This window comes from Gymnoscopelus braueri (genome assembly GCF_963280865.1).
Source record: "Gymnoscopelus braueri genome assembly, chromosome: 20".
Taxonomy (NCBI): Eukaryota; Metazoa; Chordata; class Actinopteri; order Myctophiformes; family Myctophidae; genus Gymnoscopelus; species Gymnoscopelus braueri.
Window position 1 is genome coordinate 18754420 of NC_137622.1, and position 20723 is coordinate 18775142.

At 40.2% G+C, this 20723-nt stretch overlaps 1 protein-coding gene across 1 annotated transcript; it reads right to left on the reverse strand.

The window, feature by feature from the left end:
* Positions 1–4331: 4331 nt before the first annotated feature.
* On the reverse strand, positions 4332–11958 carry grxcr1a (glutaredoxin and cysteine rich domain containing 1 a; the record flags this gene model as incomplete). Its single annotated transcript, XM_080416055.1, has 4 exons — positions 11511–11958; positions 7073–7312; positions 6940–7005; positions 4332–4511 (listed from the first exon to the last, which is right to left on the reverse strand). Exons 1-4 carry the CDS (start codon positions 11913–11915, stop codon positions 4332–4334), a joined length of 891 nt encoding a protein of 296 aa, XP_080272181.1. The 5' UTR covers positions 11916–11958.
* Positions 11959–20723: the final 8765 nt, after the last annotated feature.

Below are 20723 nucleotides of genomic sequence, written 5' to 3' on the forward strand. Positions count from 1 at the left end.
AATAATCCAAATCTACAAATGAACTAGTAACTTAAGCCTTTGAGATGTAGTGGAGTAGAAGTAAAAGTGCTGAAAATTGGAAATACTCCAGTAAAGTAAAAATACCTCAACATTTACTTAACTACAGTACTTAGTACTTAGAGTAAATGTACGTACCGGTAGTTACTTTACACCACTGATTTCAGACAGAACACATAGCCCACTGTCTGAGCAATCATGTCACGTTAATACTAACAGTTATATGTTCTTTCTTTCTTTCACTATGTTTGGATCACATAGCTGAACATTCAAAGACAAAGATGAGGCACATCACATCCTATGAGCCTCTGACCCTCTGACCTCTGACCTCTCGGTGCCGAGCCAAACTGCAAGGGCAGTGATATAACGTGAAAGAAGGGCTTGCAACTCACTCCAACTATTAATATCACGTCATAGCTGACCTCTTCTGACCATCACAAAGACTGTATCCCTGTTTACTGTAAATCGCTCTGGATTAAGAGCGTCTGCTAAATGCCTAAACTGAAACTGTAAACTGTATTATTAAGTAGCCATGAGCTTTTAGACTTGTAGCAAACTGCCTCACCTATGCATACAAATATGGTTATTTCAGACAGAACATAGTGAAGATGTGTGTCAAGTTACAGCAGTGGTGGAAAGTAACTAAGTACATTTACTCAAGTACTGTACTTAAGTACAATTTTGAGGTATTTTTTACTTTACTTGAGTATGTCCAATGTTCAGTAGCCTGCTTTTACTTCTACTCCACAACATTTCAGGCAAATATACTTTTACTCCGCTAAAATGATTTGACATCTTTAATTACTTTGTAGATTTTAACAACTTCAGCCCCATTTAGGCCATTTGAAAATAGCCGATCATGATGCATTGTGAGCTTGTAGATCTGCTATTTTCAAAAGATTTGTATACATTTGAAAACTTATGAAACGGGACATTCTTCTGCATAACGAGTAGCCTACTTTCTACTTTTGGTACTTTAAGTAGGCCTACATTTTGATACCAATACTTTTGTACTTTTACTCAAGTACATTTTGAATTTCTAACTTTTACTTGTAACAGAGAATTGCTATATTGCAGTATTGATGCTTTTACTTAAGTAAAACATGTGAGTAGTTCTTCCATCACTGCCACACACCCCAGGACGCTGAATATGGTCACCCACCCACCGCCACCGCTCTATTTTGAAATCCACAGACCGGAAGCCAAATGCTTACAATGTTCTGACATGATGCAGGGTTTGGGGTTTATTTAAGCTCGCTTGACGGCGCTTGAAAACATTACGCACGGCATCGCGGCTGGACCATACATACTAAACCCAACCGACTGAAATCATTATTATTCGACCAGCCCGGAGAGAATGGAGAGGAAAGGACACTCTGATCGCTGCAGGTTTTTAACCATTAAATGTTGTCGCTTGGTGTCATGTCATGTCTCCTCATGCCATTCCCAAGTCAATTGTGCCCGTGGTGCCACTGCCCATCATCTCGTCTCCTTTCATGTTCCCCTCCTCGGTTAAATGGTCGCTTGTGCAACGAATCAACCATAAATAGCAGTTTACTGATGTAGGTTATTATCATATGATAAGAATCATGCGTGGAAGCACACCTGGCACATGATGTGATGATCAGACACAATCATTATTGCCTCTCATTATAGCCTTCATTTGTGCCTTAACTATATAATGAACTGGCGTATTTCATTAGCCTCGACTAGTGATACCCAATTAGCATTTTTGGCATCATTTCCGATGTATAGCCTATAGTTTAAATTTCCCTTCCCCCTTTATTGAATCTCCAGCAGGCTACCGTATGGGGGCGCAATAGACTGCTGCTTTGGGGGTCTTTAAACCTCATAGCCTATCTACCTCACCACAAACTGCTTTCAACCCCCGTCCGTCAAGATGTGGCTGTCAATTTAGTTATTTGTTCATTTTCCTAAATGTTGCAGTCACATCCTGCAAGCTATTTGCAGACAAAATAGCCTGTTAAGTGGGCATCAATATTGAATCATTCAATTTAATCTGGAATCTATGTTATCTTTGAGGTAACCGTAACCGGAAGACTCGCCCCAAAGCACGCTCGCCCCCATTTTTTTCACGGACCGCTCGCCGGCTCGCCCCCAGCGGTTCTTGTATTTGTTTTACTGACGATAAGGTTAGAAATAAGTTTAGGGTTAGGCATAGTTTTACTGAAGTTAAGTTTAGGTTTTGGCACCATTTTACTGAGGTTACAACGTACATTTAGGAATAAGCTTAGGTTTAGGCATAGTTTACTGAGGTTACGTTTGGTTTAGGAATACCGGGTGGCGACCGTTCCGAGGTCGCCGGATTTGCCCCGGGGCGACTGTGTTTTGGGGCGAGCGGACGCGCCTGTGCTGTTTTTCTCTCTCTCTCCACATAATCGTGTTATTATTGTAGTTGCTTTTTCAATCACAGGAAACCCGAGAAGGATGGAAGGCACTGTCTCCGAGCGGCTGTAAAAACGCGCAAGGAGGATGCATCTTTCTATGATGCTCTACTACGCTTTTAGCCTCATGATGCTCTACGCTTTTAGCCTCTTTACAGTGCTGCCTTGTGGAATCATGTTCAAGCAGCATTGTACAGGGCTATGATAGCATAGAGAGCTGGACGTCAGCCAAGCGAATGACATCATCCATTGAACAACAACATAAACCCCTACAATGGCGCGTGTCGTGTGGTTAGGCTACCGCTCGTCTATTTAAACATGATATGGACTGGGGGTGGCTTGCCTCAATCTGCGGATCACAGTAGTGCTGCCGCTATTGCGTTGTTGACAGTTTCCTAGCCTGTTATTATCTGAAGTAGCCTACGTTAACGTCTGTCTTTAAAATATTCACTGGAACCCCAACTGTCATCTTGTCATCATCAATATATTATTGAACTGACTAAACAAAACTAGATTGTGGTGCCTGGCTGCTGCTGTGGATAATGCACGGAATGTCTTGACATGTAATGCATCAATTGCTTTTAAACAGGTTATTACTTATTGTGATTCTTTTCTAAAATGTTTTTTAAAAAAAAACATATTTGGGGAAAAAAAATTAAGTAAAGTAGCCTATACATGATTAGAACATGCTTAAACATTCGACAATTTAAGTCTAATATGTCTACAAATTGCTGCAAAACATGTATATCCAGTCATTTTGGGGCATAAACAAGAAGTTGAAGGATAAAATTAAGTCTGATAATGATGCACCGTGCATGTTCACCATCATGTAAAAAAGATTAAAAAACATATTTTGGATCAAATAGCCAATTTTACACTGAGGTGCCCAGATGTCCCTAGTGCCAACCTATCCTGTATCCATACATACAATGGCAAACATTTGAGCAGACTACAGAAAGGATATTGGTTAGATTTTACCTCTATAATAAAAGTACTTGTGGAAATGTGCAGATTGTAAACTGAGTACTCAACTTTCCCTCTCTGTGCTGACTGCTGACCCTCATGCTGTTTGAAATGGGATTAGTGATGTGAGCCTTGCCAATAAGGGATTGTTGTCACTTCTACAGTGATTACCCAATTCATTAATTAATGCTGGGGAGAGGCTAGATTTACACTTACAGTGAGCCCTCAGTACTAGAGACTTCATTAGTATACAGTCCTCCCAATTCAGCTTTGTTTTCACACTTTTCAATGCTCAGTGTAGCTGCATTGTGCTGAGAGAATCAAGCCCTGTTATTAGCAATGGCATTTGCTTTGAGGATGAAGACTAGAGCGCAGTCATATGTTTAGTAGTTACCACAGAGCACAGTTTGCCATGTTGTGAGGACATTACTATATTTACTGTTGTCTCTCCTTTGGCATGGTGACATGTCCTCTGAAACCTTTGGTAACCAACCAGCATCATGTCTGTATTGAAGTCACATATCTGCTTTTACACATTATTCTCAGTGTCACACATACCGAAAATAAAGTGTACAATATAAAACTAACCAAATACAAAATCCATTCATTTATTTTATTACAAATTAATATTTGACTGATAATGGCCATGGGCGTGTGTGTGTGTGTGTGTGTGTGTGTGTGTGTGTGTGTGTGTGTGTGTGTGTGTGTGTGTGTGTGTGTGTGTGTGTGTGTGTGTGTGCGTGCGTGCGTGCGTGCGTGCGTGTGTGTGTGTGGTTTATTCCACTGACTAGTGCTAATGCAGTCCAATGCTTGACCCTTCCTACAGACCCAGAGGCAAGAACAGTTTGCACAGTAAAATCCTAAGTGGTAATTTAACTCTCAGAGTAAAATGAACACTCAGGACTTTGCTTGTGGTAAGGCACTTAATATCCTCTATTATGGAGTTCATTGGCTGCAGCTCAGACAGGGTTGCAGGCCATTCTCATTGCAGGAAGTGCACTTGAGGGCTTTGAAGGAATCTGTGAAGCAGTTGCGATATACAGACATCTTACTGCCATGGCACATGGGGCAGGGGATGAAGGCATAGCCCCCACAAATCTGGCACGTGGAGGGCTGCTGTACCCTCTGGGGGAAAGAAAGAACGAGTTTTAATAATACTTTTTTTTTCTTTTTTCTAAGACTTCTTAAATGAAAGGTGCTGTAAGCTATTATTATTTTTCTGGTGTTTTTTTCTGTGTGTTTTCTAATATGTTAGTGCTATATTGCATACTATATCGCATTACTTTATTAGTATTCATTGCTATAGTCTTCAATTCAAAACATTTCAGCTTTTTTGTTTTTTCCATCACTTCCAATTTCACTTGTTTATCCTGTATCTTGTATGAGTTCACTCTCCTGATTGGATAAAATTAGTATCCCAACTTGGAAATGTATGTTATGTTTACTAAAGACCTGGAGAGAAGAGGAGACCCCTGTTACCGAACAAAACTCTAAAGCAATCATTACTATGGGATTATTGAGCTATTTAACACTTATTTAAACAAAAACATATCACTTACAGCACCTTTAATAGTAGCCTACCCTGGGTACTAAATAACCATGAGTGCTTAGTTAACACTCCAGATTGAATACATATTATTTTAGAGTCAACTTGGATAGATCATGTTTTAGAATAGAACTCTGCATAATGTCGATAAACATACAAATACATAGATAAACCCAGACAGCCAGCCATTTTAACCCTAGATTAATTAGTCTTTGCTTGACTTAACAGGTTATTATTGTCAACGGTAAAGAGCTTTGTGTTCTGATGTGAATACTTTTGTGAGGTCTGACCTCCAAATTATAGGAACTGTCTTGAGCAAAGTGCATGTCTAAAGTTACCATGGGGTTAGTTGGAGTTCAGGCCAGGTTACACAATTTCAGTTTCTATGACGTGGTTGTTGCATGCTACAGTATAGCCCTAAATCTAAACTCACTCCTTGGTGGAATTTGACACTTGCCATTTTGACACTCACATTCTTTTCAAGTCAGTAACTGCATAAGTCGGTGCTTTTCTGGTCACTTGATACTGGTGAGTGGATGCTTTTGGGTTCGAATCAGGCCAAAGACCAGTGACCAAGAGGCCTTCCTTTGCTTACATTGCACTACTACAGTGCATTATGATCTGCTTTGGTGCGTTTTAATTAATGTGTAGGAAGTAGAATCAGTAAGCAAGCATTCTAGTATTGACGGTCAAATATTGATGTGCATAGCAGTTGACTGATGTTTTATTGATGCTCTCATTGAAAAAGGAAAACTGACAGCTCCTGTTCTCATTGTGTTCATCTCAATGGCTTAAAGGGCAAGACCACTTACGGAGGTTTGGGTTGTGTAGTTACCTTGCCATGGTGTAACTCCAAAGGTGGACAAGAAATCCAAAATAATTGCTCCATTGATTAGAAATTGATCATTCAAAATTTGCTCATAAATTTGCTCATAAACGAACACAAACAAAGCTGATTCAGACAATATAGTACATCACCAAACCCAGTACTGTTTTTTTTTTTTAATAAAAATGTCAACTACCTGCTGATTTGACTATTTGAAGATCTGGATCCGCGGATCCAGTCTGGGTTTTCTTCTTAATAAAAATTGCGAAATTAACAGGAAGTTAACATTTTTACGGGTGCCAAACACGGTAAAAAACGTGTTTTCATAGAGTAGCGCATAGGTGCCGAACACGGTATATATGTTATCAGTCTTTTTGTTTTTTTTCCACAAGGGGGGGGGGGGGTGGGGCAGCTCTGGATTCACCCACGGTGACTCTGAGAATGAAGGGACAGATGGATCACCGTGCCAAAAAACACCCGTCCGCTCCCGTTCTATCTCCTTGATGAAAACTTTTTGCATTGGGGAAAACGAGTCATTTTCGATGGCCGATTACTCCGTAATGGCGACTCGTGTGAGAGATGTTATTATTATAGGCGTTAGCCAGGACCATCAATCGTCGTACACGCATCCATTGTTTATGTGTGGGTGCTCGCCGTGGAGTCCACAGCACAGCACAGCGTTACAAACGGTGAGATCTCTGGCACTCAAAGTAATCTGTTTTAATAAAACGCTGGCACCCGATGTGTTAAAAAAAAAGAAACAGTACTGGGTTTGGTGATGTTCTATGTCTGAATCAACTTTGTGTGCGTTCTTTTATGTGCTAAAGTGACTTTAAGAGCAGTTTTGTAATGTAAGTCAATGAGTGAATCATGTTTTAATAATACATTTCTAATCAATGGAGCAATTATTTTAGATTTCTTGTCCACCTTTGGAGTTAACCATAACAAGGTAACTACACAACCGAGTGAACCTACAGTAGCTCTGGTTCATAGCGTTAGAAGGAGTTCTCCGTCTAACGCTATGGACCAGAGCTACACAACCCAAACCTCTACCAAAGTGGTCTTGACCTTTAAGGCAAACAAGTGAATAATATATTATGATTTTATAAACACTGAACAAATCAAATATTAAACATGAATATGTAAACATATTCCTGTCATTTCCAAAGGTAAACACTTACCTCAATTTTTGTTAGAAGATCCTGAAGTTCTCCTGATTCATTCATATCCAGTATCTTCTCAGCACCCTGAAAAAAATGGTGGTGAATAGATGCCAAATTGTGGGATTCAAAATACACAAGTAAAATCACTAACCCCAAGGTAGTGTCCATCGATGAACACCACTGGTAGGGAGGGGGGCTCTCCCACACGTTTGCACCGCTCTTCCAGGTCCTTGCCGTACTCGCAGTCCAGGGCAATGTTCTTCTCAACAAACTTCACCCTGTGGTTCTGGAAGATCTTCCGCACCAGTTCACATCTCTCAAAGGTAGTTCTGACCACGCGGAAGCTTGTAGTGTAGATCACAATCCGTCCAAACTCAAGTGATAATTCCTGCTAGGAGGAAGATGAAGCTTCATGAAACTGTTGTTGCTTGCTTTTCTCCTTATATTCTACTTATACGTCACAGGTCAACTTGGAAGAGAATCCAGTGGATGTAAATGCTCATTCAAGAGCAGACATCTCTCTGACCCTTGACCAATATCAACTTCACCCTAGAAAAGACATTCTGCACATGGAGCTTGTCAGAGTATTTGTCTAAATGCCATATGGTTATGTAATTGCCAAAAGGTATTTTTTTGTTTGCCATTATTATATATTCATGCTTTAATCAGACAGTCACAGTGAAGAGACAGACAGGAAATGAGGACACAGAGTAGTGGAAATTGTCCACTCGGCCCTTGGAATCAACCCGAGTACCCTGTAAAGGCATTCTGCGCCCATGTGGTATGCAGCCTAACCATTCGGCTATGTGTCACCCCAGGTAAGCCATTATTTTATAGTGAACTGATCCTGGTGTGTTAACCATGTATAAAATAAATAAAATAAAAAATAAAAAATATTATTATTATTAACAACAACAACATGTACTGTACACAATTGTTGCATTTTGTACTGGGGGAGATTTTCATTATTATTATTGTGTACATAACACGTTTCCATGGGTAAAAAAGTTGATCAGGGACTGTAAAGTTAAAGCACAGTGTTACCATGCTTTTATGCCTCCAGCAGCTACAGCTGTGGCCAGAGGCATTATGTGTTCAGGTTGTCTACCCATTGACTTCATAAAACAACATTTTGGCTTTAACTCTTGAATTCATACACAAAATTGTTCATTTTGATTAAATGGTGACGTAAAGATTTTGGTGGTCAAAGGTCAAGGTCACTGTGACCTCACATCTGTCCCGTTCTCATAAACCTGATATAGCACAAACGTCCACTTGGACTCATAGGATGAACTGATCAGAACCAGAAATTTGAATATGCCACAGGCTTTTCTCCCATTTCTATACAGTAGGCCTATGTGAAGTGAACACAAATGTGTGTTCACACACACATTTTACATTGTTTATGCCTTACATAAAGGGCAAAGACTCCAAAATAACAATGCATTTACATAGTGACATATGACATACATTGACAAATATGTCTGAAGAAGGTTAGCCCTGCTGAGACGTGACAGGCATTATGATTAATAAAAGACAGTCCAACATAATAAATATCTGTTGTGTAGTGTTCCTCCATGGAGTGCCCTGAGGCTGGAGTAGAGTGTTTACAAGACGCCATTGTACAGTACAACTGAGAAAGGGGAAAGAAGGCTGAACAAATTATTCGAGAAAATAGTGGCAGAAGATGTGCATAATTAGTAGAATATCTCCACTTTCCCTCGAGATTAGCACAGACCTCATTCTTCCCACTTCCTCCAGTGACCATGGCAGATGACATGATTTTCCCTAGAAATGCCCTGAACGGCCTGTTTGAGTGTCAGGTTCTTGATAAAACTTGAGCTTTTTAGAGGACTTTAGGTGTGACTTTCACACCTAAAGTCCTCTAAAAAGTCCCGAGTGTTGTGCCGAATGTGGTGACCTATCGATTTCTGTTCCGCCAGGTTGTGGGTTCGAATCCACCGTGGTGCATCCGGCTTTGTTGGGCGTCTATGTGAACACAATTGGCCCGTGTTCGGGAGAGGGAAGCCAGGCGGGGAGGGTGATATTGGTCATTGCATGTACTCCTACGGGCTGGGACGGGACCTGTCAGCGGGGAGTGTTGGGCGGGAGAAGTAGGACGAAGACTCTACGTCCTCCCGGTAGGGGCTCCTCACTGGCATGTGGGTCAGTAGGATACAACACAGAAATGTGTGTGGGGAGGAATCAATTGGCACAACGACTAAATTGGGGAGGAAAAGGGGGTAAACAATAATTGGCTACTCTAAATAAAAATTTAAAAAATGTGTAACGTTCATGTGTTTTTGGCGATAACCCTTGTAGATCTGTTGTCATTATAGTGTCTTTCTATACAGAAGTTACCAGCTCAGTGACCGTGTGGTTAGAGTGTCCGCCCGGAAATTGGGAGTTTGGGGTCCAATTCCTGTGCCGGGTCATACCAAAGACTACAAAAATGGGACCCAATGCCTCCCTGCTTGGCACTGAGCATTAAGTAGTAAGTCCCTGCGGCATACTAGCGTCATGTCCAGGGGGGGTACTTGTACAGTACATCATGGCTGGGGGATGTACTTGTACATTAAGCCACCTCATGCTACAGACACAGGAGATATAGGCTCCTGCTCTATGGGCTGGTTCCTAGTGCCGTGGAACTTTAGGAATGTAACAAGTTGTCAGAAACGGTATTTATTAACTGTAAGATACATAAATAAATATATTTAGAAAAATATTTCTGGTGCCTTGGCGCAAGTGTTGAGGGCAGAAATAGTGTAGTTTAGAGAAGTTGTAAAAAAGAAACACATTTATGTGCAAGGGTTGTTGTGAAAATATAGCCTACTAGTGAAAGATTATATTAAAATTGCTTGTTTTAATTGAAAGAAATATGACTTTGAGGGTGCTATAAGTGATTTTTTTTCTTCTTCTTTTTCTTAAAATAAAACTTTTTTTTGTGAAATGGTCAAAGCTCTACTCAGCTATAATCATTGCTTGAGTGTTTGTTCAGTAACAGGGGTCTCTCCATCTCTTTAATAAGGAGGTGGGTTGCCAATTTCATCCAATCAGGAGAGAGAGAATCCATTTATCAGCTTCCGTTTTATAGTGTTCCAATTTCTTTGCGTCATCAGTTCCAATTTCACTTGTTTATCCTCTATCCTGTATGAGTTGTCTCTCCTGATTGGATATGATTGATATCCCAACCTGAATATGTATTTTCTAGAGTTGGAGTCGGAGAGACAGAGACCCCAGTTATTGAACAAACACTCTATAGCAATGATTATCAGAATATACAGCTATTTAACTCTCATTTTAACAAAAGAAAATCACTCACTGCACCTTTAACAGTCAGGATTGTACAGTGTAGGTGTTACTTAAGAGCAAGCCGATCGTTGGACAGGGAACCTAGAAAGCGAAGGCTGAGAATTCATTAACCTGATTAGGTTCTCCTGTAACACTTACCGAAATGCATCATTAAACTTTAATTGAACCATGACCTTGTCCTCTTTTGTAGTCTTTTATATGTGTTATACATCTACATGTAGCTTTAACCAGACTTATAATCATATAGTTTATATGTCTACATGCAGCTACCTATAACCAGATCTACAGTATGTTTTATAGTTATACTGTATGTCTGCATGTACAGTAGCTACCTTTAACCAGACTTACATCTACATATTGTAGCTATCTTTAACAGGAGTTATATTTATATAGGTTACATGTCTTGTTTACATGTAGAAAATATTATAACCAGACTTACAATATTTATGTCTACATGTAGCTACAGTATACCTTTAACCAGACTTATATTCATACAGGTTATATGTCTACATACTGTGTATCTCCCTTTAACCAGACTTACATTTATAAAGGTTAGCCTATATGTGTACATGTAGTACCTTTAACCAGACTTCCGTCTGAGCAAAAGGAGAAGTCAAAGACTTAGATCACCTTTTAGCATTTTTATTTTAAAGCAAATTCCTTCCACCTCTCGTCTTCACTCTTTCTATTTGTACTTCTCTTTTACGTGATTTGTCTATGAAAGAGCCAAGAGGACCATCAGTTTGCCACTGCTGCTGTCCCTCTTTAGAACATAACATTAAACGAATGCCGGAATTATAAATGTATTCATATAAAGTTATTTACAGTATAGTGACACATATATGAACCACTAATTCAATAGGAGCTGCTATACTTACAGTACCAAACATACAATTATTCACTATGGTGAAGTAATGCATTAATGTGTTCATTACTACTTTAGGTGCTGCATGGTACAGTAGCTTAACCTACGGTATAATAATACACCAGTTAATGTATGTTCTGTATTAACAATCTAAATCTGCAAAGTACATTTAACTAAAGCCGTCAATTAATTGCAGCGGAGTAAACAGTACAATATTTGCCTGAGGCGCAGCATGGTGGAGTAGAAGTATCAAAAATGGAAATAATAATAAGTAAAGTAAAAGTACATCAACATTGTACATAAGTAGGTAAGTGTAGCCTACTTAGTTACTTTCCACCATTGACTGTGATGGAAGGGATAATATTATGACAAGCAACATCACATGTTTCAATCAATTTCAAGTAATACTTACTCCATTGGATTCGGGCAGGTTTTCAAACAACACTTGACCTGCGCTCACTTTGTGCTTGACCCCCCTCACAGTCCCATTTTTGCTTAGGATGTTGACCCTCTTGGTGGTGAACGTCCGGTCCCTGGAGGCCCCGGCATACATGAGCAGCTCATCGGGCTCGCTCTCACTGTCGTCCAACTCAGAACCCAGAAATCCGTACAGGTGTGCACTGGCATCGCCACTTGTGGACGGGGTACTGGCCCGCTCAGCGTCTGAGCTACTGGTGCAGTCCGAATCCAAGGAGTCAGAGGGGCCCTCATCCTTGAACATCTCCTTCAGAACCCGACCGCTGTTGCCTGAAGCCACGCGGAACCTCACCCGCTTCTGTGGCTTCACCTCCTCTTGCGTCAACATCGGCTCCTCCATTGGTAAACCGGCAGGAGATTAGGCCTACATGATCTGTGATACCGCCGCCCAATCCCTTCCCTCTCATTCGAAGCTAAACGTGAGGGCCAGACGAACTATTTTTTCCTCATGGATTACCGGTATGTTTAATCCTCACAGTTTGAACAGTTCTAAAAATGACTGAGAGCCCGTAAGCCGCTGCAGTCAGAGCCACCCAGCCAGTAAATAATGCATGTCTTCCTACCATGGCAACTGAGAAAGGTAACCTCTAGTAAGCTGATAGTTTCTTTTGAATTATTCATCACAATTTACATAGTTTTCCCTTTGACAGAAACATTTGAATGACCTGACCTTATATGGCTCAATCAAACTACAGCATTATTCACTCCTGAAATTCATAGGGTGAAATAAAAGCAACCTTTAAATATTTCACAGTTATCTCACAGCAGTTAAGCAGTTGCCTCTTCTTCAGACTGGACACTTTTTAGAGAGGTGAATATGGTAGTACATTTTATTATTTCAGGGATTTTTACGGCAGATACTATAAAATAAATACCATAGGTTTGTTTTTTGTTGTTTATGCGTGTGAGGTTACTGACACTTTGCAGCTGCTCCACATTCATGTCAACTTGACTGAATATCTGTCTTCTTGTATTCATCGCCCTGTTGAATTAACACTGTTTGTGTGTAGGCTACATAGTAGGCTATATACAAAAAAAGATCTGCAGTTGTACAGACAGAGATAAGTGGTAATGAAGACTTCTCTGTGTGCCTTCACAAGCCACACACATGAATGAATGAATGACATAAGCTACATCCGCCCCTTTTGTCTCCTCTGCTCTACACACTCCTCCCTCCACCCTTTGCACTTGGGGGAAGTGTCTCTGTCGTTGCACCCAACATGGAGGAGGGAGATAGGGCAGGTGTTCACTGGGCGTCAAAACGCAGTACAAGTGGATGATGGGACCATATAATGTGTCACTGCTAATGCAGTACAACAGCGTGTCCACAGAGCCAGTTTTTCGTGTCACAGGTGATGAAGTGGCTCCCCAGGAAATGTGACACGTCAGCCTATTGTGGTGACAACACCACTCTGTTTGAATGGCTTAGTCTGGCTTCCAGAGGTAAACACTGGCCCTTCCCTCCTCCACGCCCCATCCTTTCACCTGTCCCCAGTTGCTGATGGAGTGGGAAGAAGGCAGTGGAGCGGTGGGGGGTGTAGGCCAATGTCTCAACCGATTTACCAGCATCTCCCAAATACCAGATGACTTAAGCCTGATTTATTCTTTGTTGTACGATGGATTATTAATTAAACGTTACGTTACGTTTACATCTGACTTTCAAAGCATTTATCTGAAGCTGTCATTCAGTGACTCTGAAAGGCTGCAAAGGTCAAGGCCTCACAGGGCTCTTGCAATTATGTGTGAACCTAGTGGGATCCTAAAGAGACACTGTAATGATTTTCAACAGATCTCTATATATTTGAAGGGCCAATGTTCCAAGCAGCCGCAAAACTGAGAAGTCTTCTGTGTGTCTCTGAATTTGCAGAGTTCCAAAGTTGTGCTTGAAAATTGTCACTCGAGTAAAATCTGTGAACATGAAAATCATAACTCAATGTCCTGGTTTTTATTCACTACCCTCAGTGGCGGCTACATTAACCTTAGTTTGCTGTGTTTATGCCACTGTGGATGGTTGATGAATACAAAGTTTGTATTCATAAAACTCAGAAACAGTATTATTTTTATTTTTTTATTTTTTGTTTCACATGCCTGAAATAAGGTCTGTGGTTAACAATGGAGATCTCAAATTTTCTGCAATATAGGGCTAGATTTGAAGGCTGTGTAGTAGCCTGAAATGTGATTAATTCACAATGTAATTTTGTATGTTTGGGTCCCAGGGAGACACCAAATTTCTCTTTTGGGTCTCGAGCTGAAAAAGTTTGGGAACACCTGCCACAGGCGACATGGGTCCAGGCCAGTGCTTGTCAGTGAAAGGCATCATTGGAATTGTAGGAACACATAATGGCTGAAACAGAAAGCAAGGAGAATTTTTGTACATTTTGTGGTTTCTATAGATTATGATAATCATTTAACAGAAATAAACCCCAAAAGGATGATAGTGCCCCTTCTGCAAATGTAGAGTGACAAATACCCCAACAACAACAATTCTAGATCCTCTTTTCTTTGGAATTACATGGACCCTAAGCTGACCTATTTGACTCCCACTACGCAGTTAAATCCTGAGTGTTAATTTAACTCTAAGTGTAAAAATGAATATGGTTCCATTTGCACACTTAGTTAAATTAACACTTGGGATTTTAGGTAGGTAAGGTCATTTAAAGGCACACGCTATTGCTGAGTCATTGAAAAATTGTATCTCATTTAAGCACACCCAGACAAGAGGCTGCTCTGTTGGTGATAGTCTGTGACCTAAAGGCCCTGCCCCTCAACCTTGCTCATCAATAGTGCTAATGTGGCTTCACCAATCGCCTGCACTGCCATTAAAAAAGCCATTTCAAATAGATAATGGCTTGGTTAGTGCTCTTTCATTCCGCCGCCATTTCTCACGTTTGTCGCACTATTACTGACTACAAGAGCTCCAAGAAACAAGATTAGGAATGGTTTTAATTTTGGGTGATTCAAATGGACGGATCGGGTGGCCATCCACAATGACTCCCTGCATTGTGAGTAGTTGACTAATCAGACACTACCTCCTTCTCCCACCAATGTCCACCAGGGGGCAGACTGCAATTCCACAACAGCACTGTCCTGTCACTCCCTACAGTATAGAGCTTTAGACAAGGACTGATGGCTGCCTCTATACATGCCTGTCTGGTTCAGTCCTCAGAGCTGAAGCAGGGATCAATATCTCTCAATGACAAAATCACTCAAACCTAGTGAACTGGAACCAGAGAAGTAGAACTCAACAGCTGTTCAATAAAGAGCCCTGTCATGAAATATGTGTATAGTAGGCCTAGTAACTGGTTATGAGGCATCGATGAATGATGACTTGTAGAAATAAATAGCACATTTTATGACAGAATCCTTATTTTCCTCCTTTTACAGTGTAATTTGAACGCTTCGGTTTGTTTGTTAGGACTGGAAGTAATGCAATTCGAACACATATTCATTGTTGGTTGTCACTCTCTCATCATGGTACACTGGACCCAAATGAAGGAAAGGCCAACCAGGAACTGAGTAAAACCAAGTTTACTTTCTCAAACAGGCTGAATACAAGAACAGGAACAAAGACAGTGATAGACAGTGAAACAGAGAGAGAGGGAGAGAGATAGAAAGTGAGATAGAGAGACAGAGTGACAGGGAGATGGCTTGTGATGCTCCTGTACATCACACGACTGGTCTCAGTTCAGACTTGCAAACCTAAAGAGACATCTCCCTATTGGTTGGTTGGTATCTTTAATTTAGGTCATCTTGGCTTTAAGACCTGTCAGATCATTTTGTCTTTATGTCCGATTAGATTACTCTCTGGCAGTTACTGTGATTTCTGATGATGTCGAGGAAATGTTGAAATTAATGGCAGCTGAAAAGAGAACAAATGAAAATATTCAAATTAGTGTGTTTTTGTGGCACAAACGCACAATTATATGTATCGCCCATCTGTATTCAACAACGTTCTCCAGAGTCATTGAAAATACATGGTTAACCACTGAGGCACTTAATGATTTTGTAATGATTTCCTTTTGCTAGTGTGGTTAGATGAATGCTGCTATGTAGTTCTGGCCTGCAGGACTGTTGATTTGTCAGAGCACTCAACCTTTGACCATAGCTTGAGGCAGACAGAATTGACAGTGCTGGACATTTCAAACAGAGTGGATAGAGATACTAAAGTGATCAAGCCAAAGCCACAATGGTCTCTGCAGTAATCTGTAATTTTTTCTTGGCATAAAAAAAGAAAAACAGACAATCACATACCGTAATCACATTCCGGTATTCACACACACACATGCACGCACGGACACACGCATGGACGCACGCACTCACGCACGCACGCATGCACACACACACACACACCTGTGACCTGTGTAAAATCTCATCTACATCTCCCATTGGCTCTGATTTCTCTACATTTACATGATCATTCTAAGATCACAGGAACACTGTCACATTCCAATCGCTCTGGTCCTTTTACTCACTTACACTGGATTGCTTGGATTGTTGCACAATAAAATCCTCAGTTTACAAATGTAACCAAATGGACCCTTGTGTTCAAATTAACACTGACAATTTGTGTGGTGATCTTTCTGGTGATCCATTTTAACTGCTGCTGTGATAAGTTTAAAGATCTGGATAAAAGCAGTTGATCAATTATCATCTGCAGCATCAATATACATCTCTAATGAATTATCTGGTGGTGGCAGTGTCTTCAAGGCACATCAAGGTGTAAACAGTACAAACAGACATCTGCCTCTAGTAAAACTGCGAGGAGCTAAACTCTACCCCCCTCTCAGCAGCTTTTCATGGCTAATGAGCCAAAGAATAATCAATGGGGTAAATCCTCTCACCTCTTACCTTCTAAATACTGTCAAACAAAAATATATATGTGTGTGTGTGTGTGTGTGTGTGTGTGTGTGTGTGTGTGTGTGTGTGTGTGTGTGTGTGTGTGTGTGTGTGTGTGTGTGTGTGTGTGTGTGTGTGTGTGTGTGTGTGTGTGTGTGTGTGTGTGTGTGTGTGTGTGTGTGTGTGTGTGTGTGTGTGTGTGTGTGTGTGTGTGTGAAAACAAGTGAATCCAAAGCATTATCAACCCAGTGCTTTGAGTCATATTGCCATAAGGGTCATTCTTTTCTTTTCTTTTCTTTTCTTTTCTTTTCTTTTCTTTTCTTTTCTTTTCTTTTCTTTTCTTTTCTTTTCTTTTCTTTTCTTTTCTTTTTTTTTCTTTTATGAAACCCAGCTTGAATGTTTGTTTAGAATGAAAAAGCCTTTTAAAACCCTCTGTACTTAACAAACTTGACCTGATTTGGCCCTGTATACTTGGTCTGCTCTTTTTTCCCCTCTACACCAAATCTCAATCCTGAAAATAGCCGATTTACAAGCTCACAATGCGCCAAGTTATGACCCGTTGTGGGCTTGTAGATCTGCCTTCTTTTTTTTTTGGTCCCTAATAGGGATACTGCTAGGGTTTAAAAAAAACAACAACTAAGGAAAAGAGTATCAGTGCAAACATTGTTTGGCCACCCTGATAAATCCATAGACTATATGACAGGTTGTGACAGGGTATAGAGAGACAGGGGGATGTTGATGGGTGAGTGAATAAGTCATCATTTAGACTGCTGAAACACAAAACCAGTGCACACATAATCGAAGAGGCAGGCTTCTTGTCTCTGTTGCTTAGCAACCTCATGAGCTACAGAACCAAATCCCTGTGGTGGTGTGCTGATGCTGTTGAATAAGGCGGAGAGGAGGGAAAAAAAGGAAATGTTTGGAAATTATCCTTCTCTTATAGGCTTTAGAGTGGAGGTGTTCTCAAGTATAAACACTCAAGTGTTCATTTCTTATTTGTCGGTGACATTCCTGACTTCATGTACCTTGCCTCCTGCATTCATGAGGTCACGGCACAGAATTGTTTGTCTCAGCAGAATCTACCAGGTTTAGACTATTGGGAATATTACTATCATTTTCACTCACTGTTATTTATTTATCTATTTTTGGTTTCACAACAGGGATTCACAAAAAGACTCAAACACAGATTTTGTGTGGCCATGCTAAGTTTTGCTGCATTGCTTTCAAAGCCAAATGCATTCTTACATTGTAGGTTTTCACAGACCAGCATCCTGTGAAACATTCCCTACTAACATTTAGGTCTGTAAGACATCTAAATACTAACTCAATTAATCATAATGGATAGTTTTATGCTGAAAGAAGCAGAGAGGTGGCAATGTGTCTGCAAGCGATAACTACAGTGTCTCAGCAGATATGTGCAAAAAACACAGGATGCCACACACATAGCTTGATGAAAATGACAGTAAACAATACATTGTGGGCTACATTGGCATATCTGCTGTAACACTGCAGTTCTCTCAAGTAACTGCAGTGGTGCTGCTGCTGTACAAATGCTGCCTCCAGTGTGATTAATATTTCAACTGCAGTGAAAGTATTGTACAGGTTGACTTACCATAGCCAGTCAATTCACAGAAGAGATAGCATAATTTCTCCCCCTCCCCCCCCCTTTTTAGGGTGTCGTACACTAGCACATTTGTTGTGCATGGGTCTGTGTGCATGTGTCTGTTGTTCTAAGTAGGATTTTAATAAAAGCAATACCAAATGAACATCTCTCTCTCTCTCTCTCTCTCTCTCTCTCTCTCTCTCTCTCTCTCTCTCTCTCTCTCTCTCACCTTACAACACAGACGGATATGTTACAGATATTGACAAAGGATTTAAAGGAAGTTGTAAGCTCGGGTAAGTCACCCTGGATTAGACCTTCTGCTCTGAGCAGGTCTCTCTAGAGACAATAATCACATAATAACATGGTGACTGCTACAAGTGTTTTAATTCCCATACTGGCTGCAGGCTGCTCAATATGGGTGGTCTGTGTAGAGCTGAATAACATAATGCCTCATGAAATAATTGTTTATTTAGCATTTTTTAAAGAATATAAAATAATGTATAACCCAAATAGCCTAATGATTGTGCTAGAGGCCTAATATTTCTAGTTAACGTGTGCAGTCTTGATTAAAAAACAATGACTCATCATATAACATGAAAGCATAATGAGGTCATCAGAGACTATATGTATTGTTCAGTAGCTAATGTGCTGCAGTGCATATGTATATAAAGAAAACATTTTAACTTAATAGGAGATTGTGAAGCAATTGTATCACAGTTATCCTTTTTTTGGTATGGATTTGTGGAAGATATTATATTATATATATTATTATTATCAGGAATTCAGGATGCTCTCTGACCCAAAATGATCTGAAAATTATCACCAGAGAACATGGCCTCTGACTATGGATCTTCTCTGAAAGCACTTTTTCAATATAATGATCTCTATAACATAACAATAGATACATAGATTAGGCTACATTCAAAAGATGGCTCGTTTGATGATCACTTGCCGAAGTCATAGAATCATTCATTCATGTTTGTATATTTCATAACTAGCTGCACGCATTTGACCTGTCAATCATTTTACCTAGTCTATCATTATCCCTTCTCATCACTAAATGGGAGGTCCTGGATGCCATTATAGCCTTTTGAGATAGTGTGTGTACGTGTGCGTAAAATATATGCTAAAAATAAATTATGCCATAATAATCGTGTATTAGCAAATGTCAAATTGATAACATGAATCATGATGACAGATTGAGTAACAATCAACCTATATCTTGAGGGCAAATGCTTACTAATATTTAGCTTTCAACGCTTTATGATAATAATCCCAATTAACTGTACAACAAACGATGAGTAAGTTGTGATGACGTTTGGTCACAACATAAATAGCAAGTGAACTGTATTTCTCAACCCCACTACAACCAGTGTTGCCAAATTATGTGAGAGAAACAAGCACCAGGCCTAGGAAAACAAGCCCAGATGAAGCGACTATGGGCCACATGAGCACTTTAAACACATACGTTAAATAGCAGATCTACAAGCTCACAATGCGTTGCATTGCAACGCGTTGTGAGCTTGTAGATCTGCTATTTTCAAATCTGAAATTCTGAATATTTTGGCATATTTTAAAAACGCAAATCTTATATGGGGGACCCTGGCACAAAATATTTATAGATGGACAAATATATTAATTTGGGGGTCCTTGACATGAAAATATTTGAGAAACACTGTTTAAACGACATTAGGAAACACGCTGAAATAAGCAACTACACTTTAGAAACAATTAAGCCCAAAAAACCGCAACCACCAATATTTGCAAGCAACTTTACAGGAAAAACAAGCCCAAAGTCGCTTATAATAAGCGGACATGGCAACGCTGACTACGACTACTGCAGTGGGAATCTCCACAGGACTCACCAATGCAGCATATTTGGGGTAACTGCAGTATTTATTCTTATCATCATCTTTACAAAACAACGACGTCTTGTAAAAAAAAAACACCCTGGCATCTTCATTTTTCCCAGCCCAGAGTAACTGTATATATATATAATATTCTAATGTCGTCGCATAATGGTATATATATTAATTTCCATGAAATGCCCACCCAACCCTTGCCGTTTGTACAGATAGTACGGTCCATATTATGAAGCGGCAGCGTCCCCCTCATTTCAGTTTATGTGAAACCGTGTTGGCCAGTGTTGCCATGTCGGCTTATTATAAGCGACTTTGGGCTTGTTTTTCTGTAAAGTTGCTTGTAAATATTGGTAGTTGGCGGGTTGCGGTTTTTTGGCTTTGTTTCTAAAGTGTAGTTGCTTATTTGGGCTGGTTTCCTAATGTTGTTTAAACCAGTGGTTCTTGAATATTTTCATGTCAAGGACCCTCAAATTGTATTTGTCCACAGTCCACCACCCCTCCATCTGAAAATATTTTGTGCCAAGGACCCCCCCCCCCCCCCGCCCCCATACAAGATTTGTGGATTTAAATTGTTAAAAGACATTCCAATTGTTTTCATATTTCTTCTCAAGATTTGTTTTGAAAATAGCAGATCTACAAGCTCACAACGGAGACTCGCGAGTAAATATAGCTGATGTATGAAAAGTTTAAAGTGCTCATGTCGCCTAGGGCTAGGCAGCCTAGCCCTACAGTCGGCTCGTTCTCATGCCGACTTTCATGTCTCAAAATCGACTTAAACCTGGTTGCTTGTTTCTCTCACACAATCTGGCAACACTGGCTTCAGCTATTCCGGCCGCGTCTTTCTCTC